This window comes from Guillardia theta (assembly GCF_000315625.1).
Source record: "Guillardia theta CCMP2712 unplaced genomic scaffold GUITHscaffold_73, whole genome shotgun sequence".
Lineage (NCBI taxonomy): Eukaryota > Cryptophyceae > Pyrenomonadales > Geminigeraceae > Guillardia > Guillardia theta.
In genome coordinates this window covers 24,203-47,856 of record NW_005434601.1, presented here as the reverse complement: position 1 = coordinate 47,856, position 23,654 = coordinate 24,203, and the positions used below count along the sequence as shown (strand labels likewise).

The following is a 23,654-nucleotide window of genomic DNA, read 5'->3' as shown; positions in this document are numbered from 1 at the left end:
CCTCCTCCTGCTATTTCCCTTCTCCTTTCTTCTTCATGTTATATTCGATCGACCAGGACGGAAAAATAGTATATCTACTGTTCAGTCTTAGTGCCATTTGTGATTCGGCTGGAGGTCGAGGAGGAGGCGGCGGCGGGGGAGGAGGGAGGAGGAGGAGGCGGCGGCGGCGGCGGCGGCGGCGGCGGCGGGGGAGGAGGAGCTCCGGCAGCAGCTCCTGCGGCCATGGCGGATCTCGCGGCACAGGCAGCACTTGCTTGCATGTCGCTGCTGCTCTGACGCACGGCCACCAGGAGCCGGAGAACGACGTGGACAGATTCGAGTGGTACAGGAGGAGGGCAGAGCAGGGAGACCCTGACGCTCAGGTGACGAGGAGAGGAGACTGGCGCGAGGAGGAGAGGTGGAGGAGAGGAGGAGGAGGCTTGCCAAGGGAGGAGGTGGGGGCTCTGAGAGAGAACTGCAGTACAACCTGGGGACTTGTTACGACGAAGGAAGAGGAGTGGACAAGAACGACGGGGAAGCGTTCAAGTGGTTCGCCCGTGCAGCCGAGCAGGGCGACGCGGATGCTCAGTTCTCTCTTGGCGTCTGCTACCACGAGGGCAAGGTGAGGAGAGGAAGAGGAAGGAGGGTCGAGGAGGAGCCCAGGAAGGAGCAGGAGCATGAGGAGGAGGAGGAGGAGGATGCAATGATAGGTGCGGGCAAGTGACAAACAGATGCAGGGAGTGGAAAAGGATGACGCGAAGGCGATCGAATTGTGGACGAAGGCGGCGAATCAGAACAACGAAGACGCTCAGTTCATCCTCGGTTGGAAAGATGCTGCCGCCAACGAAGCGGAAGGATGATAGCACAGCAGCAAACGCGGGAGAGGACTAGAGGGTAGCTGAAGCTCTTGTGCATATGTTAATAGATGAGATGATGAAATAAGATAACGAAAGATAGCAGCTTGTAAAGCATCAAGGAGGAAAAGCTTGGGGAAAAGAAAGCGAACAAGAACTTGTTTGAGATGTATCTCTGTCATATGATAGCCCAGGAAAGTTGCATCTATCTTGTCTGTTTCTCTCCTCTTCTCCAGTGATCTCCTCCTCCTCTTCTCCTCCTCCTCCTCTCCTCCTCTCCTCCTCATCCTCCTCCCTGACATTAGTCCCTAAGCCAACCTTTACCCCGGAATTTCCGGCCGTTGAAACGACTCCTACCGCAACGACTACTACCGCGATGCGTAGGGCCGACGCTGCGGGGAGAGGAGGGCGGAAGGCGTCGACCAAGAGCAGGAAGAAGGTGAGGGAGGGGGCGAGGGAGGGAGGGAGCGAGCGAGCGAGCGAGGGGGCGAGGGAGGGAGGGAGGGAGGGAGCCTGGAGAAGATGGGAAAGAGCGACAAACGCGAAGGGGTCGGGGGTTGTGGAGAGGGAAATAGGAAGAGGAGAAGGCAGAAAGCAGGTGGAGCATTTCGAGGAGAAGGGGAAGGGAGATAGGGAAGGAGGAGGGAGAAAGGGAGCAAGGGGGGTAAGATGTAGCTTATGAGCTGGGTTGAGTGTGAATTTTCAGAGCAAAGCATGGAGGAAGCAGAGCTCTCTGCTAGACTACGAGAACTTTCAGTTTGAGGAGACGAACGACGTGGAAGATCGAGAGGAGGGTAAGAGGAGGGAGAAGGAGCAGGAGTGGGAGACCTTGCAAGCAACGTTGAAGTTGGACAAGGTGAGGAGGAGCTCACGGTGCCGATCAGTCTGAAGACTTCATTGCAAGGTGGAGCATGTCGCTATGCTCAAGGAGTTCTGGGAGGATCTCAGAAGCTCGTCCAAGGCAGAGGAAGAGAGCGCACATGAGGAGGAGGGTAGCAAGCGGTTGACGCCTGACGTTACGAGGAGGGTAGAGGAGCTCGTGCAGCTAATCCCCATGGCTAGCAAAGACTCGACGCTCTTCAAGCTCCTGGCGGAGCTCCGGCGGATCCTGCAAACTGATTCTCACAAGTTTGTCTCTGCCTACCTCCGACTCAAGTTCTTCTCCGACATGAAAGTCTTGCAGCGACTGAGCCAGGTGCACTCAACAGCTGTTTGCTCCTCCTCCCCTCTAACTACTTGCTCCTCCTCCTCCCCTCTATCTACTTGCTCCTCCTCTACCTCTCTATCTACTTGCTCCTCCTCCTCTATCTGCTTGCTCCTCCTCTACCTCCCCTCTATCTACTTGCTCCTCCTCCACCACCTCTCTATCTACTTGCTCCTCCTCCTCTACCTCTCTATCTACTTGCTCCTCCTCCTCTACCTCTCTATCTACTCACTTCTCTACCACCACCTCTCTATCTACTTGCTCTACCACTACCTCTCTATCTACTTGCTCCTCCTTCTCATCCTCTACCTCTCTATCTACTTGCTCCTCCTCTACCTCTCTATCTACTTGCTCCTCCTCCTCTACCTCTCTATCTACTTGCTCCTCCTCATCTACCCGGCACTATCTACTCACTTCTCTACCACTACCTCTCTATCTACTTGCTCCTCCTTCTCTACCACTACCTCTCTATCTACTTGCTCCTCCTCATCTACCCGGCACTATCTGTTTGCTTCTCCTCCCCACATCTACCTGCTGACACTTTTCCGTTCATCCGAGACCATTCTCATTGTGCTGATCTCACTCCAGGCTTTTGTCAAGGGTCTAGAGGAGAAGGAGGAGTCCGAGCTCTTGTGAGAAGCTCCTTCATTGAGTGAGGTTGACTTGAGGTCAGGAGCTCGCCGATCAGGCGCATCATCCCAACAGACAGCAAGGTCTGCATGTTCCCCCCGCACTTCTCCTGCCTGCCTCACAACCTCTGACAGGCTGAGTTGATTCACTTATTCTACATCTTAAGCACGGATAGGTGCTCCTCCTCCTCCTCCTCCTCCTCCTCCTCCTCCTCCTTTTGCTGACGCAGCACCAGGAGCATCGCGCTGCTGCTGTCAGAAACCCCCGAGGTTCTTGACACCTTGGCCTACATCTTGTCGTCCAAGACCTTCAAGGAAGACGTCATGCATCTCGCTCACACGATCTTCTGCCGCCTCCGAGCAGCAAAGGATCGCATGTGGGAGCGAACGGCTATCCGGTCATCCAACCTCTCTACCCTCCACTCCCTCGAGCTTCACGTCCTCGATCGCGCCGCTCCTAGACAAGCCCACAAGGTCGGGGGTGCAGCCATCAGTCGACCGTTGGAGAGAGGCGCAGCTGCAGCTCAGAGACAGTCCAAGGCTGCCTTCCTTCCCAGCAGAACATGACGGGATGAACAGCAGCCGGGCAGGCGAGGCTGTCAAACCAGCTCCACCGCCATCTTCTTGCCTGCCGCGTTCACAGAGCTCAACGCCAACGTGCGCGCCTGATGTCTAGAGAGAACAGGGTCAAGGAGCATGACGCAGAGAGGGAGTGGCGTACAGCTTCCGGCTCAAGCTCTCGATCTCGTCCTCTATTGCTCGCGACTCTTCCTGCAGGAGGAGTGAACGCTCGAAAAAGAAGGAGACGACACGACCTGGAGCAGCTGCTTGTGCGAATCACTCGCCAGTCGGTCTGCATGCACGACCTCGATCTTAGCCGCAACGTTCTAACAGCGTCTATCACTGGCAGCAAGAGAGAAGGAAGGACGAGCAGACCTGGAGGGTGAGCTGCAACCCCTGGTTCTCCTGGGCTAGGCGCTGACACGCGTGCGCCATCTCCTCCTTTTGACTTCGCACAACATTGATTTCCTTCATCCTACCGGAATCGTCACTGTCAGCAGCACCCGGCTCACGTGATCGACGTACAGCGCCATCTTCCGTTGCCGCAGCTTTGACAGGACAGCTTCGAGCCTGCGGGAGCTTCAGCAAATTGCAGCTGCTAGCAAGTCATTTCACTTGGTCGTTCCCTGTTCCAGGTCTTTCATCCTCCTCTCCGCCGCATGACGAGCCTCTTGCACGCTAGGATCCAGATCCCTACGGACAAACACCATCGCTCCCCGTGCCTGCCTTCTCGATCGCTTACCTGAGCTGCCTCTGCTCCAGGTCAGCCTCTTCACGCTCCTGGCATGGCGAGTCAGGGAACAAGAGGAGCACACGCCTGGATCCTGCCTTGAGCAGCATGCTCAGGCTGTGCCTTAGAGCGTCGCACTGTCGTCGCTCGTGGTAGAGAGCATGCTGCAAATTCTGAAACTTGGGCAGAACCTTAACAAACGGTTAGAGCAGGCAGGAGGACGGGAGGTGGTACTTCTTCCGCGCTGTGATAGTTGCGGGGTAGACTTGTTCTTGCCATCGTTGGCCTTCAACGCTTGATTATACTTAAATCAATCGGAACATGTGAGGGAGTACGCAAAAACTGCAGCTTTGTGATTGAATTTAGCGTTTGTTGTCTTGTCTTGATTCTTCTCGCCTCCCTCAATCTTTCCAGTGCTCTGAATGATCTAGTCCTCGACTGCCTCCGGGGTCTCTACTCTCACCTCCCTGAACCAGAATCGTCCTATCCTTCAAATGCCTTATCTCATTTGCTATTTGCTCAGACCAATAAAATCTTGTCTTCACTTTCAGTCAACCTCACAACAACTGAAGATCTGATACGCTCGGTTCTTTTGGTGTTTCTGTCACCCGTTCCCTGTCATGATTCGACTCACTGATATTCTAGCATGATTTTCACCCATGATAATTTCCTCATCGTTCTGCAGTTTGTCAACAAACTCAGCATTCGCTTTGTCATCTCCTTTCACTGGATTAATGAATTCCTTTCTTCCCGCTTCTCATCGAATGTTCTTGTAATTCTGCCGTCTGATCTCCCTTATCTTTGTCACTTCGTCGTGTTCCAATTCTTGTTCCTGATTTCATTCATAGCCAAGATTGAATACTTCTGATGCAGCTCAGTCCTTCACCATCAAGACAGTGTCTCGCTAGCAGCTCTGTTGCTCCTCTTGGTCGCACGATCATATCGATCAGCATGAAACCAATCTTGAAAGGAGCAAATGCATCTAGACGACATCAATCGATTCGGCAAGGATTGACAGAGACAAGTCAGCAAGGGTCTTTCCTTCACTCCTTGTCTTGCTCTTCTTCATCTTCGCTCTCAACGGAATCCCAATTGAAACTTCCAAAGTTTGGACCAATCTTTGGCACTCAAAACTTTCAAACCGAAAGTTCGCTGATAGGTGGTTGTGCGGGGATGAGGCTGTTTTTTTTACCCCGGAAATAGAGTGAACCATTCGGGGAGGTGCAGTTGAGGGGAATAGGGGGTGGGTTAAGGAGATTTGACGGCGCATAGGGGTAGGTAATAAGACGTACCCGTACTTCTCACTCACCAAGTACCACCTATTTTCAATTACATTCGTTGCTTGATGACCATGGACCCCACATTTCCTCTACCACCGTGTCATTGGGGTACCCTACCCAGAAGAGTGTATATAGTGGTGAGGGTAGGGTATACTCAGAATAGCGCCGCTGCCATGTTTGAGTTCCTCGCCACCACCAAGGTAGGCTTCACGAATCGATGAGGGAGAGAAAATGTCAAATGTCAGAAGTACCATTCACATATAAGTTGTATGATTCAAAGGAAGAAAGGAAGAAAGGAGGTGATATCTGCAGAGAATAATTCATGAGACAGTCGATCGAGTTGGTTTTCTTCGTGACAAAAGTGTGTAAATTAAGAGTTCCCGTTGTCACCGTGATGAGAAGGGAATCTCTTCAGTTAGAATACTTACATTTGAGGAGGATACATGAGAAAATCTTGAGCGGTGATCGGATTATTTAATGATTGGAACTCTTGCCTTGTGGTTGTGACTTTTCAAGCTGTCCTTATGTGGCTTCAAGAGTGTTTTTTGTGCAACATTCCTGGAATATCCAATTTTTGGCCTTCCTTGTGCCATCAAAATTATTTTTTATCATAATTTACCCGAGGCTTGTATCATCCTGCTACTACACAATTTGTTGTTTGTGCAGTTTATGGGTGTTCATTGGCGTTGTTTAGATGCTCAAATTGTACTCGTGCAAATATCTAACGAGAAATTTTAGTCTCCTCAGGTCTTCGAGCAGTTGTGGAACCTTACTGGAACCCACATCCACCAAAACCACTCCCTCGGTTCAAGCAGCTATGCTCAGGTACTCCACTTGGTGGCCGTTAACGGTTCTCACTGATCCTGCTTGTAGGGATCTCTCATCCCTGGCGCCAACTACTCCGCTCAGGATGATCATGCTGGCGTGAAGGTTGCGGGATTGTAAAACATTGATTCTTGTGTCATGGCCTGTATGGAACTTTAAGTAAAACAACTCTGTAGAGCTTGTTCGCCTGATGGCGAAAAAACTTGTTCTTGGCTTTATTATATATCTCTTGGTGCGGGACGACACAGTGTGCCTTCAACCAAACATCGTTGCGTTGTGTACATGCGGAGGCTCCAGAATGCTCTTCCTCCCCAGTTCCTGGGAAGCTGTTGTGGGGCTATGAATTTGACCAAGTCTTCTTTGGTATCCGCAAAGCGGAATCTTTCAAACGTTTCCTTAGGAAATAGCGGTTTGGTCAACTTGAAGAGTGATTGCACAGGCTTCGGCACTCCGATAAACACTGTTGAACCAAATGTGGACCATGGATAGTATTGTGATATCACATCGATTCCACCTCGTTTCAGTACACCATCTGGAATTCTAAAGGAAGGCTGAGTGCAGTCGATAATAGTGAGGGCGCTGGCTACTTGATTCTTGGAGTTAGCAAGAACTCTCTCCTGTAGATAGATGGTCTGTGCTCGGATCTGTGCTTCAGTTCCTCTTGGTAAACCATGAGAATAGACAATTGCATTTCCATCCCTGTCATGCAGACTTTCTAAGCACACTGTGAAACCATCCGTACCAAAACCACGAGCACAGTCTGCCATAGAAACCTTTCCGATCTGTCTTCTCCAATTCGCTTTAGCGCGGATCTTTTCAATCGCTGAATCCTCTTCGCGATAGATGGAAATCCATGAGGCTATTTCCTTGTCACCATGAATCCATCTAAGCTCTTCTTGGCTCAGTTTTGATCGCACGGAATCAATCGCACTCTTCGATGGAGTGACTTGTGGCAATAGCAATAACAGAAACGTGCTAGTTACCAAAACGTTTAACGCATTCTGTTGGCATAATTTCTTCAGCAGCATCCGACGATTGTTTCAATCTTGCTCAGCTATATGTGTTGAGGGATCCAAGAAGATGCGAGATCAAGATAAGTGCGATCAAGATGAAGAAGAAGAATGGGAGGGTGACAGAGAGCAGGCGGAGAAGAGGCGGACAAGTGGAGGTTGGGGAAAGCCTCCATCAATAAAAAAAATGAGAGAGTAAAAGATAATAATTATCACTATATTATCCCTGATAAACACACGTGAACCATATGGGGGCGTAGCTCAATTGGTAGAGCGCGCGCTTCGCATGCGCGAGGCACCGGGATCGAAACCCGGCGCTTCCATTTTGCTGAAATTCTGTGTGCTTCCATATCCGTTTTTCATTGAGCCGTCACGAGTCACTGAGTCAGGCTCCAATTAGAGGCTTCAAGTTAGATGAGTACGACTCACTCATCAGTGAGCTTTATTTTTAACTGATCGGGGGAAGGCGCGCGGCGCCGACCGTACCGTTATTCTGAGCCTCGGAGCCCTGGCCGGGCAGAAACTGAACTCCCGGTGATTCATGATTGTCCTCGTAATGATTATTAGCCCTGGCAGAACCTGAACTCAGGGCCTGATTCCTGATTGTCCTCGTACTGATTATTACTGACTCAGTGAGCCCTGGCAGAAAGGCTTACTTTCCAAAGTTCCGTAACTGTACTTGGCCCGGGCCTACCGGGCCGGCTTCGACTCTCACATGCCCTAACCGTGCCCGCCTGGTGACTTTGACTCGCCGGCCAATGATCCCATCTGTGATATTTCGGGGGCTCATGGTACAATGGTACAGAAGTAGACGGCAGTGAGCACAGGGCAAGTCGTGGGGAGGAAGCGAAGTGGGGAAGCGAGCGAGTGGAGCAGTGGTCCAGGGAGGGGGAGCAGTGGTCCAGGGAGGGGGAGCAGTGGTCCAGGGAGGGGGAGCAGTGGTCCAGGGAGGGGGAGCAGTGGTCCAGGGGGGGGGAAGCAGTGGGGAAGAGTTGGGAGGGCGGGCAGTGGAGAGAGCTAGCAGTGATGACTGGGGCTGAGGAGAAGTCACTGTGTCAGAAGGAGTACCGCAGATACAATGAAGGTTGTACAGTAGTAGAGGTGGCGAACGAAGTGAGCTCAAGAAATCATATTGGAAAACCTTTCTCGTGTATAGATTGGTTGAATTCATGCTTGCTTACTTGGTCTGTTGGCAGTATGTTCCAGCTCCTATGGAACGCTATGGTAGACACTGGTAATTAGCTCATCGCTTCATTCATCTTTTGACTCATGCACAGGAAAAGTAGAACCTACTATTGTTCTTGACACAGAAGCACAACATGCTGGGCTGCATCGGGCAAGTTTGTATGATTGTGACACCTACAACGCCAGGCATATTCATTCTGTTTGTAATAAGCAGTAATCAATGAATTTGTTCGTTTTCCTTATCTATTCTTCTTTCAGCATGTCACAACGATTACGCAGGAGTGTGTGGTGCGTACATGCATCCCAGCCCATTTCCTGCATCGTGAGTGAGTGCCGGAAGAAGAACAAAACAGAATCACTTCTACAACAGCTCCATCCCGATCCCATGTTCTGCAGTACAATCTTACAGCCCTTGTGAAATCTTCAACATGGTCACTCGTGTCTGAGCGTCATGTAATCGTCAAACCTGCAAGATGTAGGAGTGTTCTTGCTGGGAAAGTATTCCTTGAGGGAGGTGATGTCACGATGCGCGTTCTGAAGCAACCCACATACCTTGGTACACCTCGAGCACACTGTTGGAGTCTCGACCTCTATTTGTTGGCTTGTCTCGGCTGGATTGCTCATGGCAAGCTCTTGCTCTTCAGGGCGCACGATCGCATCCCTTCATTGAGTAAGCATGGCCGTATCAGTCTTGTCGTAACCTGTACCGATGTGAAGCTTCACGTGTCATCGAGGAATCTCTTTCTCCTGCAGAAGGAATATCACGAGGGCGCTATGTTTGTGGACAAGTACTCTTTCGAATCAGTTCCGCTCTGAGGTCGCACACTACTTTCAGAAGCTTTGCCATGGGTAGCAGTCGGGAGAGACGAGCTTGATTCATCTGCAAGCCTTGCATGTCCTGGGCTACGACTGCTCGTAGTCGTGAGCTCACCTCATCATGGATTCGTCTCACCGTCTACACTCAGCTGCTTTTGTTCTTGACTGGCCGTGAGCTTCTCGATCTGGATGCGAGTCACAGCGAACAAGTGCTGTTGCCTACTTCTTGCTCGCAGACGAACAAGACGACGTCTGGGCGCTACCGCACTATCAGTTCACAGTAGAATAAGGTAGAGGAGAACCGCCGAGTCCAACAGCAGCGACCCCTCACGTTCCTGCAACAGCTAAGCCAACTCAAGCTGCTTGCTCGCTCACTATGAAAGCCTCCGCGCTTGGCAATGACTTCCAGTCTGGGAACAAGTCAGACGATGCCTCTTCCTCACATTATCTGACCCAATAATTGTGTCCTAGCCATCTCTTCCATTCTGATCTGAAGTCGTCGATGCTCTTGCTTCAGCTAGTTCGTCATTCTCAAGGCTTGTATGTTTGACTCGTTTACCGTAACAACGTCGTTTCGAATGTGCTCCAACTCTTTTTCCTTTGACGCCTGCAATCTGGCGTGACGAGCAAGTAAAATATGAGAAAGATAAGAAGAGAACCTTTTGTTGTTTCATCTTCATTGTCAGCTCAAATCTTCTCTGTTGGTAATTCTTGCTGAGTTTTCACATCAGGTGCATTTGGAAGTACTCTGACATACCGTTGGTCCTCCGGCCTCCTTATGCGATGAGCATCTTCCTGGAAGAGGCTCAGGTCGTCATTGAGGTCTTCAGGTCAGGCTGATTCACCTGCTCCTTACAGAGTCTCAGCTTTCGAGAACGAGCGCGAGCAACTGCATCCGCGAGTTCTGCCATGGCTCCACAACTTGTGGAAAAAAAATAAGTCAAAAGCTGTTGCGATCTGTCAATCAATACCGTTTCTTTTAGTTAATTTAGTTAGATAGCTAAAAAAAAGCACCTGATGCGGACCCAGTACAGCGGCCCGGCACTCCAGTCACTTCACAGTGGCGGGGCCGGTGCCAATAGCCAGGGGGCCGTCAAGACATCCCAAGTAGCCAGCAAACGACGAGTTTCCAAGGATGTTTCAAGGTTCAGTCCGATCGTCGGAGATGGGATTTTTCTATTGACATTGCATCGTAGTGTTCCGAGAGTAACTTTAAGGTTCCATAGTGCGCTGAATGGGAGCTACATTGATACACTTTGCCTAACTTGACGAATAAGCACTTGACGTTGCTTCCTCTTGTCGACAGCCGTCTTGTTTTCAAAGAAAGTTGCTGAGCTTGTGAAGATTTTCGATATGCTCTTGCTCCTGCCAAGCCGTCAGGCTCTCAGGGCATGAGGTAAGAACGTGGGGACTGCTGATGGACCTCGAGGTTGGCGATGTGATGCATGCGATGGCCGGTGAAGAAGCTACAAGTCTGTCAAGATAGACTGACGATGAGTGGAGGTCTTGCCTGTTCTTGTCGATTTCCGCCTCCACCTCCATGAGCAAGAGCTTCTTGAGCAGGCATGACGCGAGGTACTCCTGATGCCGTTCAGCTCTTGCACTGCACCGGGCAGGGTCACCTGCTGGATGGCATAGGCGCAGCCATGGGCGTAGAGCTCCTGCGGAGAAGGTCAGCTGACTTGAGTCGCAAGCTGCTCGGGGGGTCACCCGGGCCTCGTTGTTGCTGTTGGTCACAGCCATGAAAGGGACGCCAGCCTCCTTGAGCTTCTCCGCGAGCTGAACCTGCACGAGGGACCCAAGGACCTTCAAGTTAGACCAGCTGCCTTCCTGCAAGAGTTCCCTCAACCTCAGCCTCTTGCCCGTCGACCATGCAGGACACGACCAGCGCTGCGTTGGCGAGGTTGAAAGCCTCCCACGTCTGCCAAGGCGTTGGGTCAGCTGCGGTTGAGCTGATGGCTGGACGTGTCTGACCTCGCGGTTCTCGGGGTCTGCGTACACAGGAAAGATGTTTGTACCCGTGCCTCTGCTGTCAGGTCAGAGACCAACAAGTGCCGGCATCACCCACTCGAGCTCCAGCCCTTCATGGCTAAAGGAGTGCAGCAGTATTTCTGTGTCGTGTCGTGACTGCCATGGATGGCGTCAGATGCTTCATCACGACCACAAGGCATGCAAGCATCGCAAAGAAAAGCAGAAGCGACAAAGATTTAAGATCGGCAAGGAAGGAAGTTGGAACACTCTCAGCCGAAAGAAATGAAAACGAGGGAGAAAAACAAAAGGAAAGATGTTGTGGACTGACGACCTTATCCATGAAACTCATTGACTGCGATCGTTCAAACAGTCAGTAGAGAGAATGAGAGTAGAAGGGGAACAACGCATACAGCTGTAGAGATGTGCTTTGTTGTCGTTTGAGACTGTCCGCAGCCATTCGCTGGAGGGCTTCCAGCAGCGTGCGCGGAGGAATTGAAATCTGACAAATGGTCCATGATCAAGCGATTCTATAGCATGCAGTACCTGCATCCTTGGAATGGCTGGGAGCCTGTGGGTCACTCCCCTCGTCCTCGATGTTGCCTGCCTTGACAAATCAGCAGTGCTGATGGTTTCCCGCACGCCTCCGATCACCCATGGATGGTCTTTCAAGAGCGCAGGAAAGCTCCGCGCTCAAGTCAGCGTACCCTGCTCTCACACGCGGCCGTTACTTGCCCCAGCCTCCAAGATCAAACCTAGGAGCCAACCTATGGCTATCTTGACTTCGGCTCCATGATAAAGTTTCTTGAGCACCTGTGCGCCTTTCAGTTTCCTGCCCTACTTTCTCTCTTTCTTTTGTATCACCACGAAAAGCTCCGGGTCCAGGTCGATCATCACAACATCTTGTCCCTTGTGAGCAGTCGGTCACTCCCTTCCATGTTGTCAATGTCACGGTCCGCACCTTGTGTCGAAAGAATTCTGCTATCTGCTGTCCTGTCTCGTTGAAGCCCAGCTGCCATAATGCTGAGCGCGAACAGCCTGAAGCAGCTCCCTCGGATCACCAGGACGACGTGCTTGTTGAAGCAGAACCCTGACTCCCACTGCGCGTCTCGGCTGCCCAAATGCACTTCGTCAGTCCTACTCTTCCTCCCCGCTATCCTCTTCCTCCTCAAACTCCAACGCAGCTGTCACGTACCGATGAGTCAACCGATCCAAGAACTTCAACCCGCGCAGAAGCTCAAAGATCTGTTCTCACATTACATCCAGCTCTTCATTCTAGCAGGGGGAGCGTTTGCCTGAAATTCTAGCGCTTGACCGGTGCAGGAGAATCCGATAGAGAGTAGAGTAGAGACGATCACGACTGGAGCTTGACGTGAGCGTTGGTGCAACTACATGCAGCTCAGCGCACCTGCAACGATCTCCTGGTCGAAGATTTTCGAGCTCCATGCAAGCGTCGAGATCATGATAGAAAGCTCGCTCATCTGGTGAAGGCATGACGTCATCAGAGGTCAAGGAACTGCATGAGGCACGCCTGGTTCAGAGAGTTTCCAATAAAGAAGAGCGTCCTGGCTTTGAGCCCGATAAGAAACCCCGTGAGCCACACGAAGCCTGCGGAAGATAATTCACGCCCGCCAGTGTGCGATTGGAATTACAGGGAGTGAAGATGATGCCGCAGATTGAAACCAAGAAGGACTTGCCCATAATGTCAGCCAGTCTGTCACCTGAACTCTGCGGTCAGAGCGAGACTTGCGTTTTGAGGGCGCGACCTGTGACGCGGACGTTGATGCATGCCATGAAGAGGAAGATGTAGACGCTGAACGACTTGAATGAGTCGATCTTGCTCTCGATTTGCATGCGCTGAGTGAGCTGGGAAACGCTTAGCCCAGAAATGAAGCTTCCCACCCAGGGGGAGAAGCCGATGAGGGTGCAAATCGCTGCTGTTCCCAGGTTGTACGCAACCGTACCAATAAAGAGCATTTCTCCGTCCTGCTACTAAGTCAAAAGCAGAAGTTGAATCGCGCTCTCAACGGTTTTGACTGACCACGGTGAAGAAGCGGAAAACTCTTTCTAGTGCATATCGTGACAGCAAAGCTATCACAGCTCCCACCGCAAACATTAACCCGATCTGCTTCCCGATCTCAGCTCCAATGTGGCTGTAGAAGTATGCATCGGATTCTGTGGATGGTTCCGTCGCTGAAGATGCGGTGGCGGTGACCTCTCGGCGCGAGGAGCAGTCGCTGCTGTATCGCCTGCTGGCGTCGCAAGATGTCGTCTGCAAGCTCTCAAGGTATGCTTGCAGGAAGGTCATGAAAAGAACGCAGAGGGAGGTAAGCATGAGGGCGACTCCCTGTATCAAGGATCAGAGAAGACATGCACGAAGATGTGCAACGCATGCTCCCGCTCCATACCTTGAGGATCTTACCATGCAGTGTGAGCTCAGAGTGATCAGAGCTGAGTGTGTTGGCGATGATGGTCTGAGAAGGAATGGAGCATGCGACTGCAAACACGAAAATTGTGATTCCTCGATGACTGAGGCCGAGGCCCCCAATGAGGCAGAACATGCCAAGGTTCATCACGAGCATGCAGAGACCGACGATAATGACTATCTTGCGGTACTTGAAGAATGCATGCACGTCCACGGCTGAGCCGATGAAGAACAGAACCAAAACCATCCCCAGTTCCTGCACATGCACAATCACGTCCTGACTGAGCTTCATCTTTTCGTTCAAGCCGGTGCCGCCGACAACTAGACCAACGATCATACAGGGAACAATGCTAGGATGCTTCGCGCGATAGAAGATCAGAGAAAGAGCTCCCAGGGCAAGCATCATCATGCCGATGGGAAACACAATAGGGTCACCACCTCCTGTAACAAGATCATAAGAAAGTCACGAATGCTGTCATCCTTTCTGCATGTTGGAAAGAATGAATGGAAATGGTCGACCTCTCAAGGTATTGCAAATGCTCTACTACAGCATCGACTCTGACAGTTGAACATCACTATGTTTCGAACTTCAAATCTTCTTCCACTCTTTGCTTCTCTTTTCCTCGTTGACTCTCCTCACCTCCTGATCGTCGATCTCCTGCCATGACGGGGGCGGCCAACTGGTCAAAAACAAGCACTGGAAGTAGGGGTGTTTTTGATATCAATCCAGTGAGTATCGGTAGGGTAGGTCCTCCTAGTAGCACACGCGGAAGGTGGATCGGAACGCAACCGGGTCAAACTCCGAATTCCTTCAGGGCTTTTAAACTAGGTGACCGGCCGCGGGCGCAATCCCGTACTCTCATCCAGTGCTTGCTCGAAATATATGGGCCTTTCATCACCTTTGCGCTAACCAAATCAATGGTTGCGAATATTGGAGGCAAGTTGGTGTGGATGCGAACCACTCGAGTCTGAGAGTGGAAGAGAGAAGGAGCTTGAAGAACCACACAAGGCTGATCATCGGATGCTGGTGCTGTTCCAGCAGCTGCTATCGGAGAGAGTCCAGCACTTTCCGATGCTGGGAGTGATAGATCTGATTCTGCTAGTGCCGCAGAAAGTAGTCCAGATTGGAGGAAGGTGATAGCGGATGTAAAGAACAGGATTTTATCCCAAGGTTCCAAGACCACTTACCTGTCAAGTGCGGGAAAGACAGTGAGGCCTGCTGACGGGGGCCGCTCACTGCGGGCCACCGCCTGCAGCCTTGCGGCAGTGCCATGGATTTATCACCATAAAGCTTCTTTGCTAGGTGACGATTTCAAAAAGGAACTGACAGTGCAGCATCAGAATATCGCAATCGACAGGAGATTTATGACGTTGATGACAGAAGCCATACCACCCACTCGCTTCGACGTTTTCAAGGTGGAAAATTTAGGAGAATACGTGGGGTATGTAATGACCACACAAAGCGAGTTGCGATTCAATTCGTATTGTTCGTTACGCGCCGCGATTCGATTCTTGTTCAGGAGATACGGCCACAGTGAACTCTATCAGAAAATGGAGAATGACATTGGAATTTTGTACAAAGGGTTGAACAATACCATTACAGACAGGATTGCACAGCAAGGGGCAAGATAAAGAAGCTCTGCCGTTTGAACTGTATCGATAGATTTGTTCATCATGGATAGTGTGCAGAGAGCCGGAAATTTTGTTTTCAAGGCTTTTTCTAATCCTGTCTTGGAATCTCATGAGTCGCTCTGTTAATGTCGCAGAAATTATGTATCGTCACATGGCTTGGCGAAATGATAGTATCATCGCGGCTGATATTTTTACTCCAAGACTGATCAAGGCGGAGAGAAACGAGACCCACGAGCTGTATTTGCGAATCCGACAATTCCAGATATATGTCCAATGCTTGCGGTGGGGATGTACTTGTTGTCAGGTTGGTGATAACAACAAACTATTTCCTGGTATTTTGAAATGGTTCTATCAAATGGGGATCAGTCTGACATATGCACAGGTACGAATCAGTATCATAGATTCCTAATGTCTTTGCACCGAACTATGTCGGTACCAGCACAAGGCGAAGGTGAAGAGTCAGAGACATCCAGGAGCTCAACAGATTTGTTATGTTGCTGGAGGAGAGTGTGTATAGAAATGGAAAGGCTGGGGATCAAAGCTGATGAGATAGGAACTCATTCTGTAAGAAAGGTACGATCAATGGCGATCAGCCAAGTTTCTAGTGTGGCACCATTGACTCGAGCTTACTTCAGGTATAGGGCGCTGCCACCTTCGGTGCAAGTGGAAGTACCCAATGCCCACCTGTCGTGGCACTTACAGAAAGAGCTGGGTGGGCAAATAGAGGGGTTTATGATCGATATTTTAAGTTCGAGGCTGCAGGGCTAACCTTCCACCCCACTTTGGTCCTTAGGAGGACAGCTATGTGTGCTTCCCACACATCAGGCAGGAATTTCGAGGTGTAGCGGAACATGCTCCAGCGAATTTGGTTTATCATTGGGACTATTTGCCACGGAAGACTCGATTAGACGAGCATCACCTGATGCTGTGCATTGGTTCGAACAGAAGGGATGCTGGATGAATTAAAGCTTCGAGTCAAGTGTGGGTTGCCTGGTGACGCGAGCATCGAGATGAGAAGTACTGGTTGCCCCCTCATGTCATGCAGAACTTGCATTACAAGACGATTGCACAGGAGGTCAGAGGACTCAAGGAGGAAATGAACAAGATGAAAAAACGCCTCAGGAAGCTTGACGGAAATATTGGTCCTCCCAAACGTCGCCGTCAAACTCGTCAAAATGAGTCGCAAGGAAGTGGCAGTGACAGTGAGCGAGCTGCAGCACGGGACGATGTTCGCCAGATAATGAAGGCCGTTGATAGGATTGATACCAAGATGGACAACATGATGCGGGGTCAGACGAGTGAAAGGATGTACACTCCAAATAATTTACCCAGATCACCTGAGCATCAATGGGAGAACGCATGGATTGCATGGCATTTTGGTAACACTGTGAAGAAGCATCCTGCTTTGAAGGAATACCTGCCCGTTCTTGTCGAAACTTTTTGAAAGATTCATCAGCAAAGAAATGAGGGAATCAGAGAACGGAGATGCAGAACTTGAACGGTGGAGGAATTTTGTAGAAAGACAAACACTGGCTGAAGCTCAACATTGGTTCAAAACATATGACAACAAAGGCTTTTCCCAATTAGTGAGTTCTAAGTCGAAGGCACGTACCAGGAGACAAGGACAATTGAAATGGAATCCATATGTTAGAAAAATGCGAAATTGGAAGAAAAGCGACATCAATGCATTTTTGAATCGTTGATCATCTATGTAATGAAGAAAAAGATACCATATACTGACAGTAGAATTCTGCGACCAGGCGTGGGAGGGCCCAAAGCCAAAGTCACGGCCTCTGGGCGAACCGGAGCTATAACAACAGTGCAGACAGCAATGAGGACAACAATGTTGACTGCGAGAGAAGCGCGCACGAACGTCTTGCACGCATTGTTGCTGTCGCAGCTCCGCGCCTGCGTCATGTTTGCGCAAGTACCCTTCATGCTGACAGAAGGGTGGGGCATGTCTGCCAATAGTCAAGCCATCACAAAAACAAACTTTTTATACAACAGGAACAGTCTAGAGAGGAGGAAGAAAGGAAGTATGAAAGATCTGAAAGGATATGATGTAACCTGAATCAGTGGGGGATAATGTTTGCCGACCTGCCACCGACCATGCAAGACACAATAGGAAAGCTTCGAGACTACGTGGAAGAGACAACTCCGAAGTCAAAACCCGCGTTTCGACCATTTGAAGGGTATGAGCCCACTTGCAAGCTGCACTACCCTAAGTTCTACAAGAGTCTCACAGAAGGCTTCAAGGAGAATGAGGTTTGTCCTGATATCCTTTACCAACTATCATAACTGATTCTCTCCTCTCGTTCTTTCGCAGGGCTTCACTTATCTTCCTTCGGACGCCCCGAACTTTTTCAAGAGCCTGATATCGCATGGAGCTCACTCCAAGACACCAACTCAAAGCAAGTAAAATGCAATGATTAGGATTAGAACATTTCAACATACCCTCGCAACGTACATGATCAACGACGCGTTGTTTCCTTACATTATCTATATGCCTTGCTTCTGTTTGTATACACAATAGAAAGAAAGCAAGACGAACATGCACTAAAACACGCAAATATTTGCTAACATGAAATCTATACTCGTTATCGTTTTCATCAACATCTGCGCTGCCTTCGAGGCGTAAAAGAACAGCTTGCGCTGAGCTCGCATTGATGTGAGTGCAGACACTGTCTATTGCAGTCTTTGGCTCATTCCAGGCACGCACATGCCACTGCAGCGTGGGAAAAGTTAATGTCAAAGATCAGTACGAGGACAATTCCACACAGACAGCATAGAGGCTGATGTGATGTGCGCGCGCTTGACAAAGAGAAATCCTGAGATCATCTGTGCTTGAGAAAGAGCGACCCGAAGTTCATCTGTGCTCGGTGATAGTGTGCGAAAGGTTGTTTATACAACAAACTCTGTCTTCAATGAAAGTTCAGCTCCATGTTAACATGTAGAGCCAGGATGTAAAACCAACAAAGGCAAAGGCAAAGGCAAATCCTGATGTGGTTCCTTGCCTGCAAGGTTTGATCGTTGTGTGGGTGCACTAGTAGTTCACGAATGCACCTCGTGCTCATACTGATTCAATTGGCATGCATTGCAAGAGATGCGGGAGCAGCGGAGACTCTTCTTGTATGCCCTCGCCACAGCAGATACAGCGTGGAAGTATGCAGAACACTGATACAGAGGTTGCTGATCGCCACAGGATTGCCAACGCCTGCAGTAGCAGGAGTTGAAATCTTGTACAGGACTTGCGTTGCAAGAAGTGCAGCTATCATGTATTCAACTGGTGCAGTATCCGAACAGTACAAGTGCAGCCCCAATAGAATAACCGAGTCAATGAGGATGGCAAAATATACTGACAGTAGAATTCCGCGACCCGGCGTGGGAGGGCCCAAAGCCAAAGTCACGGCCTCTGGGCGAACCGGAGCTATAACAACAGTGCAGACAGCAATGAGGACAACAATGTTGACTGCGAGAGAAGCGCGCACGAACGTCTTGCACGCATTGTTGCTGTCGCAGCTCCGCGCCTGCGTCATGTTTGCGCAAGTACCCTTCATGCTGACAGAAGGGTGGGGTTGTAAAGCCATCACAAAAACAAACTTTTTATACAGCCAGACTGTCAGCCAGACTGTCAGCCATAACGACTTTTTCAAGTTTGTCAGCCAGACTGTCAGCCATCACGAGGACTGCTGTGGTTGATCTAAATTAAAAAGAATAATCTTTCCCATCATCCACTTGAGTCAACAGGAACAGTCTAGAGAGGAGGAAGAAAGGAAGTATGAAAGATCTGAAAGGATATGATGTAACCTGAATCAGTGGGGGATAATGTTTGCCGACCTGCCACCGACCATGCAAGACACAATAGGAAAGCTTCGAGACTACGTGGAAGAGACAACTCCGAAGTCAAAACCCGCGTTTCGACCATTTGAAGGGTATGAGCCCACTTGCAAGCTGCACTACCCTAAGTTCTACAAGAGTCTCACAGAAGGCTTCAAGGAGAATGAGGTTTGTCCTGATATCCTTTACCAACTATCATAACTGATCCTCTCCTCTCGTTCTTTCGCAGGGCTTCACTTATCTTCCTTCGGACGCCCCGAACTTTTTCAAGAGCCTGATATCGCATGGAGCTCACTCCAAGACACCAACTCAAAGCAAGTAAAATGCAATGATTAGGATTAGAACATTTCAACATACCCTCGCAACGTACATGATCAACGACGCGTTGTTTCCTTACATTATCTATATGCCTTGCTTCTGTTTGTATACTCAATAGAAAGAAAGCAAGACGAACATGCACTAAAACACGCAAATATTTGCTAACATGAAATCTATACTCGTTATCGTTTTCATCAACATCTGCGCTGCCTTCGAGGCGTAAAAGAACAGCTTGCGCTGAGCTCGCATTGATGTGAGTGCAGACACTGTCTATTGCAGTCTTTGGCTCATTCCAGGCACGCACATGCCACTGCAGCGTGGGAAAAGTTAATGTCAAAGATCAGTACGAGGACAATACCACACAGACAGCATAGAGGCTGATGTGATGTGCGCGCGCTTGACAAAGAGAAATCCTGAGATCATCTGTGCTTGAGAAAGAGCGACCCGAAGTTCATCTGTGCTCGGTGATAGTGTGCGAAAGGTTGTTTATACAACAAACTCTGTCTTCAATGAAAGTTCAGCTCCATGTTAACATGTAGAGCCAGGATGTAAAACCAACAAAGGCAAAGGCAAAGGCAAATCCTGATGTGGTTCCTTGCCTGCAAGGTTTGATCGTTGTGTGGGTGCACTAGTAGTTCACGAATGCACCTCGTGCTCATACTGATTCAATTGGCATGCATTGCAAGAGATGCGGGAGCAGCGGAGACTCTTCTTGTATGCCCTCGCCACAGCAGATACAGCGTGGAAGTATGCAGAACACTGATACAGAGGTTGCTGATCGCCACAGGATTGCCAACGCCTGCAGTAGCAGGAGTTGAAATCTTGTACAGGACTTGCGTTGCAAGAAGTGCAGCTATCATGTATTCAACTGGTGCAGTATCCGAACAGTACAAGTGCAGCCCCAATAGAATAACCGAGTCAATGAGGATGGCAAAATATACTGACAGTAGAATTCCGCGACCCGGCGTGGGAGGGCCCAAAGCCAAAGTCACGGCCTCTGGGCGAACCGGAGCTATAACAACAGTGCAGACAGCAATGAGGACAACAATGTTGACTGCGAGAGAAGCGCGCACGAACGTCTTGCACGCATTGTTGCTGTCGCAGCTCCGCGCCTGCGTCATGTTTGCGCAAGTACCCTTCATGCTGACAGAAGGGTGGGGTTGTAAAGCCATCACAAAAACAAACTTTTTATACAGCCAGACTGTCAGCCAGACTGTCAGCCATAACGACTTTTTCAAGTTTGTCAGCCAGACTGTCAGCCATCACGAGGACTGCTGTGGTTGATCTAAATTAAAAAGAATAATCTTTCCCATCATCCACAGGAACAGTCTAGAGAGGAGGAAGAAAGGAAGTATGAAAGATCTGAAAGGATATGATGTAACCTGAATCAGTGGGGGATAATGTTTGCCGACCTGCCACCGACCATGCAAGACACAATAGGAAAGCTTCGAGACTACGTGGAAGAGACAACTCCGAAGTCAAAACCCGCGTTTCGACCATTTGAAGGGTATGAGCCCACTTGCAAGCTGCACTACCCTAAGTTCTACAAGAGTCTCACAGAAGGCTTCAAGGAGAATGAGGTTTGTCCTGATATCCTTTACCAACTATCATAACTGATCCTCTCCTCTCGTTCTTTCGCAGGGCTTCACTTATCTTCCTTCGGACGCCCCGAACTTTTTCAAGAGCCTGATATCGCATGGAGCTCACTCCAAGACACCAACTCAAAGCAAGTAAAATGCAATGATTAGGATTAGAACATTTCAACATACCCTCGCAACGTACATGATCAACGACGCGTTGTTTCCTTACATTATCTATATGCCTTGCTTCTGTTTGTATACACAATAGAAAGAAAGCAAGACGAACATGCACTAAAACACGCAAATATTTGCTAACATGAAATCTATACTCGTTATCGTTTTCATCAACATCTGCGCTGCCTTCGAGGCGTAAAAGAACAGCTTGCGCTGAGCTCGCATTGATGTGAGTGCAGACACTGTCTATTGCAGTCTTTGGCTCATTCCAGGCACGCACATGCCACTGCAGCGTGGGAAAAGTTAATGTCAAAGATCAGTACGAGGACAATACCACACAGACAGCATAGAGGCTGATGTGATGTGCGCGCGCTTGACAAAGAGAAATCCTGAGATCATCTGTGCTTGAGAAAGAGCGACCCGAAGTTCATCTGTGCTCGGTGATAGTGTGCGAAAGGTTGTTTATACAACAAACTCTGTCTTCAATGAAAGTTCAGCTCCATGTTAACATGTAGAGCCAGGATGTAAAACCAACAAAGGCAAAGGCAAAGGCAAATCCTGATGTGGTTCCTTGCCTGCAAGGTTTGATCGTTGTGTGGGTGCACTAGTAGTTCACGAATGCACCTCGTGCTCATACTGATTCAATTGGCATGCATTGCAAGAGATGCGGGAGCAGCGGAGACTCTTCTTGTATGCCCTCGCCACAGCAGATACAGCGTGGAAGTATGCAGAACACTGATACAGAGGTTGCTGATCGCCACAGGATTGCCAACGCCTGCAGTAGCAGGAGTTGAAATCTTGTACAGGACTTGCGTTGCAAGAAGTGCAGCTATCATGTATTCAACTGGTGCAGTATCCGAACAGTACAAGTGCAGCCCCAATAGAATAACCGAGTCAATGAGGATGGCAAAATATACTGACAGTAGAATTCCGCGACCCGGCGTGGGAGGGCCCAAAGCCAAAGTCACGGCCTCTGGGCGAACCGGAGCTATAACAACAGTGCAGACAGCAATGAGGACAACAATGTTGACTGCGAGAGAAGCGCGCACGAACGTCTTGCACGCATTGTTGCTGTCGCAGCTCCGCGCCTGCGTCATGTTTGCGCAAGTACCCTTCATGCTGACAGAAGGGTGGGGTTGTAAAGCCATCACAAAAACAAACTTTTTATACAGCCAGACTGTCAGCCAGACTGTCAGCCATAACGACTTTTTCAAGTTTGTCAGCCAGACTGTCAGCCATCACGAGGACTGCTGTGGTTGATCTAAATTAAAAAGAATAATCTTTCCCATCATCCACAGGAACAGTCTAGAGAGGAGGAAGAAAGGAAGTATGAAAGATCTGAAAGGATATGATGTAACCTGAATCAGTGGGGGATAATGTTTGCCGACCTGCCACCGACCATGCAAGACACAATAGGAAAGCTTCGAGACTACGTGGAAGAGACAACTCCGAAGTCAAAACCCGCGTTTCGACCATTTGAAGGGTATGAGCCCACTTGCAAGCTGCACTACCCTAAGTTCTACAAGAGTCTCACAGAAGGCTTCAAGGAGAATGAGGTTTGTCCTGATATCCTTTACCAACTATCATAACTGATCCTCTCCTCTCGTTCTTTCGCAGGGCTTCACTTATCTTCCTTCGGACGCCCCGAACTTTTTCAAGAGCCTGATATCGCATGGAGCTCACTCCAAGACACCAACTCAAAGCAAGTAAAATGCAATGATTAGGATTAGAACATTTCAACATACCCTCGCAACGTACATGATCAACGACGCGTTGTTTCCTTACATTATCTATATGCCTTGCTTCTGTTTGTATACACAATAGAAAGAAAGCAAGACGAACATGCACTAAAACACGCAAATATTTGCTAACATGAAATCTATACTCGTTATCGTTTTCATCAACATCTGCGCTGCCTTCGAGGCGTAAAAGAACAGCTTGCGCTGAGCTCGCATTGATGTGAGTGCAGACACTGTCTATTGCAGTCTTTGGCTCATTCCAGGCACGCACATGCCACTGCAGCGTGGGAAAAGTTAATGTCAAAGATCAGTACGAGGACAATACCACACAGACAGCATAGAGGCTGATGTGATGTGCGCGCGCTTGACAAAGAGAAATCCTGAGATCATCTGTGCTTGAGAAAGAGCGACCCGAAGTTCATCTGTGCTCGGTGATAGTGTGCGAAAGGTTGTTTATACAACAAACTCTGTCTTCAATGAAAGTTCAGCTCCATGTTAACATGTAGAACCAGGATGTAAAACCAACAAAGGCAAAGGCAAAGGCAAAGGCAAATCCTGATGTGGTTCCTTGATCCTGACATCTCTGTTAACCGTTCACCTGCTCGATTGAGTATGGTGACATTGTCGTCTCCGAAATCGTTACAAGCTCCGAATGGTATTTTCCATGTCTTATCTTCAGGGTGTGAGAATCGATAAGGAAACACTTCTTCATTGAAGCTTATGTTGTTTTCTGTGACGTAGAGTTGTTTGCCATTTAGAGACGCTGCGAGGAATCCTTTCATTCCTAGATGGTGGGCGAATCCAAGGAATACACAGACTTCTGCCGTAGGTCCTAGCTTTTTGTCTCTTCCTTGTGCTAATCTCCTGTCTTTTAACACATGGACATAGCACAGGCATCCAAATGGGTG

At 49.5% G+C, this 23,654-nt stretch overlaps 11 protein-coding genes and 1 non-coding gene across 12 annotated transcripts; 9 read left to right on the top strand and 3 right to left on the bottom strand.

The window, feature by feature from the left end:
- Positions 1 to 139: 139 nt before the first annotated feature.
- GUITHDRAFT_96582 (hypothetical protein) lies at positions 140 to 928 on the top strand. The gene is made up of 4 exons (XM_005826581.1): positions 140 to 243; positions 291 to 362; positions 461 to 601; positions 717 to 928. Exons 1-4 carry the CDS (start codon positions 223 to 225, stop codon positions 837 to 839), a joined length of 357 nt encoding a protein of 118 aa, XP_005826638.1. The 5' UTR covers positions 140 to 222; the 3' UTR covers positions 840 to 928.
- Positions 929 to 1,209: 281 nt separating this feature from the next.
- Positions 1,210 to 3,233, top strand: GUITHDRAFT_114154 (hypothetical protein; the record flags this gene model as incomplete). Its single annotated transcript, XM_005826580.1, has 7 exons — positions 1,210 to 1,272; positions 1,540 to 1,689; positions 1,738 to 2,028; positions 2,626 to 2,669; positions 2,711 to 2,750; positions 2,802 to 2,842; positions 2,903 to 3,233. The coding sequence occupies 7 exons, from the start codon at positions 1,210 to 1,212 to the stop codon at positions 3,231 to 3,233; spliced, it is 960 nt and encodes a 319-aa protein (XP_005826637.1).
- Positions 3,234 to 3,265: 32 nt separating this feature from the next.
- On the bottom strand, positions 3,266 to 4,067 carry GUITHDRAFT_114153 (hypothetical protein; the record flags this gene model as incomplete). Its single annotated transcript, XM_005826579.1, has 7 exons — positions 3,266 to 3,338; positions 3,388 to 3,437; positions 3,482 to 3,553; positions 3,603 to 3,702; positions 3,753 to 3,797; positions 3,843 to 3,920; positions 3,970 to 4,067. 7 exons carry the CDS (start codon positions 4,065 to 4,067, stop codon positions 3,266 to 3,268), a joined length of 516 nt encoding a protein of 171 aa, XP_005826636.1.
- Positions 4,068 to 5,387: 1,320 nt separating this feature from the next.
- Positions 5,388 to 6,240, top strand: GUITHDRAFT_154333 (hypothetical protein). Its single transcript, XM_005826578.1, has 3 exons — positions 5,388 to 5,437; positions 5,976 to 6,062; positions 6,111 to 6,240. The coding sequence occupies exons 1-3, from the start codon at positions 5,411 to 5,413 to the stop codon at positions 6,180 to 6,182; spliced, it is 186 nt and encodes a 61-aa protein (XP_005826635.1). The 5' UTR covers positions 5,388 to 5,410; the 3' UTR covers positions 6,183 to 6,240.
- A 1,082-nt stretch (positions 6,241 to 7,322) lies between these two features.
- GUITHDRAFT_t85 lies at positions 7,323 to 7,395 on the top strand. The gene has a single exon. It is a non-coding gene; the product is annotated as a tRNA-Ala (tRNA).
- A 1,294-nt stretch (positions 7,396 to 8,689) lies between these two features.
- GUITHDRAFT_114152 (hypothetical protein) lies at positions 8,690 to 12,504 on the bottom strand (the record flags this gene model as incomplete). Its single annotated transcript, XM_005826577.1, has 29 exons — positions 8,690 to 8,761; positions 8,810 to 8,918; positions 8,965 to 9,004; positions 9,050 to 9,166; positions 9,210 to 9,258; positions 9,297 to 9,332; positions 9,376 to 9,408; positions 9,449 to 9,483; positions 9,527 to 9,590; positions 9,633 to 9,680; positions 9,733 to 9,787; positions 9,831 to 9,868; positions 9,919 to 9,994; positions 10,319 to 10,438; positions 10,497 to 10,654; positions 10,696 to 10,734; positions 10,784 to 10,879; positions 10,923 to 10,994; positions 11,048 to 11,099; positions 11,138 to 11,184; positions 11,455 to 11,543; positions 11,588 to 11,644; positions 11,696 to 11,749; positions 11,797 to 11,854; positions 11,906 to 11,950; positions 12,003 to 12,053; positions 12,103 to 12,154; positions 12,302 to 12,401; positions 12,450 to 12,504. The coding sequence occupies 29 exons, from the start codon at positions 12,502 to 12,504 to the stop codon at positions 8,690 to 8,692; spliced, it is 1,917 nt and encodes a 638-aa protein (XP_005826634.1).
- Positions 12,505 to 12,542: 38 nt separating this feature from the next.
- Positions 12,543 to 13,875, bottom strand: GUITHDRAFT_114151 (hypothetical protein; the record flags this gene model as incomplete). Its single annotated transcript, XM_005826576.1, has 5 exons — positions 12,543 to 12,649; positions 12,694 to 12,762; positions 12,808 to 13,027; positions 13,083 to 13,388; positions 13,450 to 13,875. The coding sequence occupies 5 exons, from the start codon at positions 13,873 to 13,875 to the stop codon at positions 12,543 to 12,545; spliced, it is 1,128 nt and encodes a 375-aa protein (XP_005826633.1).
- Positions 13,876 to 15,320: 1,445 nt separating this feature from the next.
- On the top strand, positions 15,321 to 15,814 carry GUITHDRAFT_52229 (hypothetical protein; the record flags this gene model as incomplete). The annotated part of the gene is made up of 4 exons (XM_005826575.1): positions 15,321 to 15,402; positions 15,481 to 15,549; positions 15,616 to 15,671; positions 15,740 to 15,814. Coding segments are annotated over 4 exons (282 nt in total), but the record flags the coding sequence as incomplete, so codon positions are not given.
- Positions 15,815 to 17,183: 1,369 nt separating this feature from the next.
- GUITHDRAFT_114150 (hypothetical protein) lies at positions 17,184 to 17,517 on the top strand (the record flags this gene model as incomplete). The annotated part of the gene is made up of 2 exons (XM_005826574.1): positions 17,184 to 17,363; positions 17,425 to 17,517. The coding sequence occupies 2 exons, from the start codon at positions 17,184 to 17,186 to the stop codon at positions 17,515 to 17,517; spliced, it is 273 nt and encodes a 90-aa protein (XP_005826631.1).
- Positions 17,518 to 18,923: 1,406 nt separating this feature from the next.
- GUITHDRAFT_114149 (hypothetical protein) lies at positions 18,924 to 19,257 on the top strand (the record flags this gene model as incomplete). Its single annotated transcript, XM_005826573.1, has 2 exons — positions 18,924 to 19,103; positions 19,165 to 19,257. 2 exons carry the CDS (start codon positions 18,924 to 18,926, stop codon positions 19,255 to 19,257), a joined length of 273 nt encoding a protein of 90 aa, XP_005826630.1.
- Positions 19,258 to 20,653: 1,396 nt separating this feature from the next.
- GUITHDRAFT_114148 (hypothetical protein) lies at positions 20,654 to 20,987 on the top strand (the record flags this gene model as incomplete). The annotated part of the gene is made up of 2 exons (XM_005826572.1): positions 20,654 to 20,833; positions 20,895 to 20,987. 2 exons carry the CDS (start codon positions 20,654 to 20,656, stop codon positions 20,985 to 20,987), a joined length of 273 nt encoding a protein of 90 aa, XP_005826629.1.
- Positions 20,988 to 22,383: 1,396 nt separating this feature from the next.
- GUITHDRAFT_114147 (hypothetical protein) lies at positions 22,384 to 22,717 on the top strand (the record flags this gene model as incomplete). The annotated part of the gene is made up of 2 exons (XM_005826571.1): positions 22,384 to 22,563; positions 22,625 to 22,717. 2 exons carry the CDS (start codon positions 22,384 to 22,386, stop codon positions 22,715 to 22,717), a joined length of 273 nt encoding a protein of 90 aa, XP_005826628.1.
- Between the last annotated feature and the right edge of the window lie 937 nt (positions 22,718 to 23,654).

What these genes read in the sequence shown, in the direction of transcription:
- GUITHDRAFT_154333 (XM_005826578.1), top strand. Translation starts at nt 5,411, where the DNA reads ATGTTTGAGTTCCTCGCCACCACCAAG. An exon ending in AGTTCCTCGCCACCACCAAG is followed by an intron (nt 5,438 to 5,975) that starts GTAGGCTTCACG and finishes GAGAAATTTTAG; the next exon opens with TCTCCTCAGGTCTTCGAGCA. An exon ending in GTTCAAGCAGCTATGCTCAG is followed by an intron (nt 6,063 to 6,110) that starts GTACTCCACTTG and finishes TCCTGCTTGTAG; the next exon opens with GGATCTCTCATCCCTGGCGC.
- GUITHDRAFT_96582 (XM_005826581.1), top strand. Translation starts at nt 223, where the DNA reads ATGGCGGATCTCGCGGCACAG. An exon ending in TGGCGGATCTCGCGGCACAG is followed by an intron (nt 244 to 290) that starts GCAGCACTTGCT and finishes CACGGCCACCAG; the next exon opens with GAGCCGGAGAACGACGTGGA. An exon ending in TCTGCTACCACGAGGGCAAG is followed by an intron (nt 602 to 716) that starts GTGAGGAGAGGA and finishes AAACAGATGCAG; the next exon opens with GGAGTGGAAAAGGATGACGC.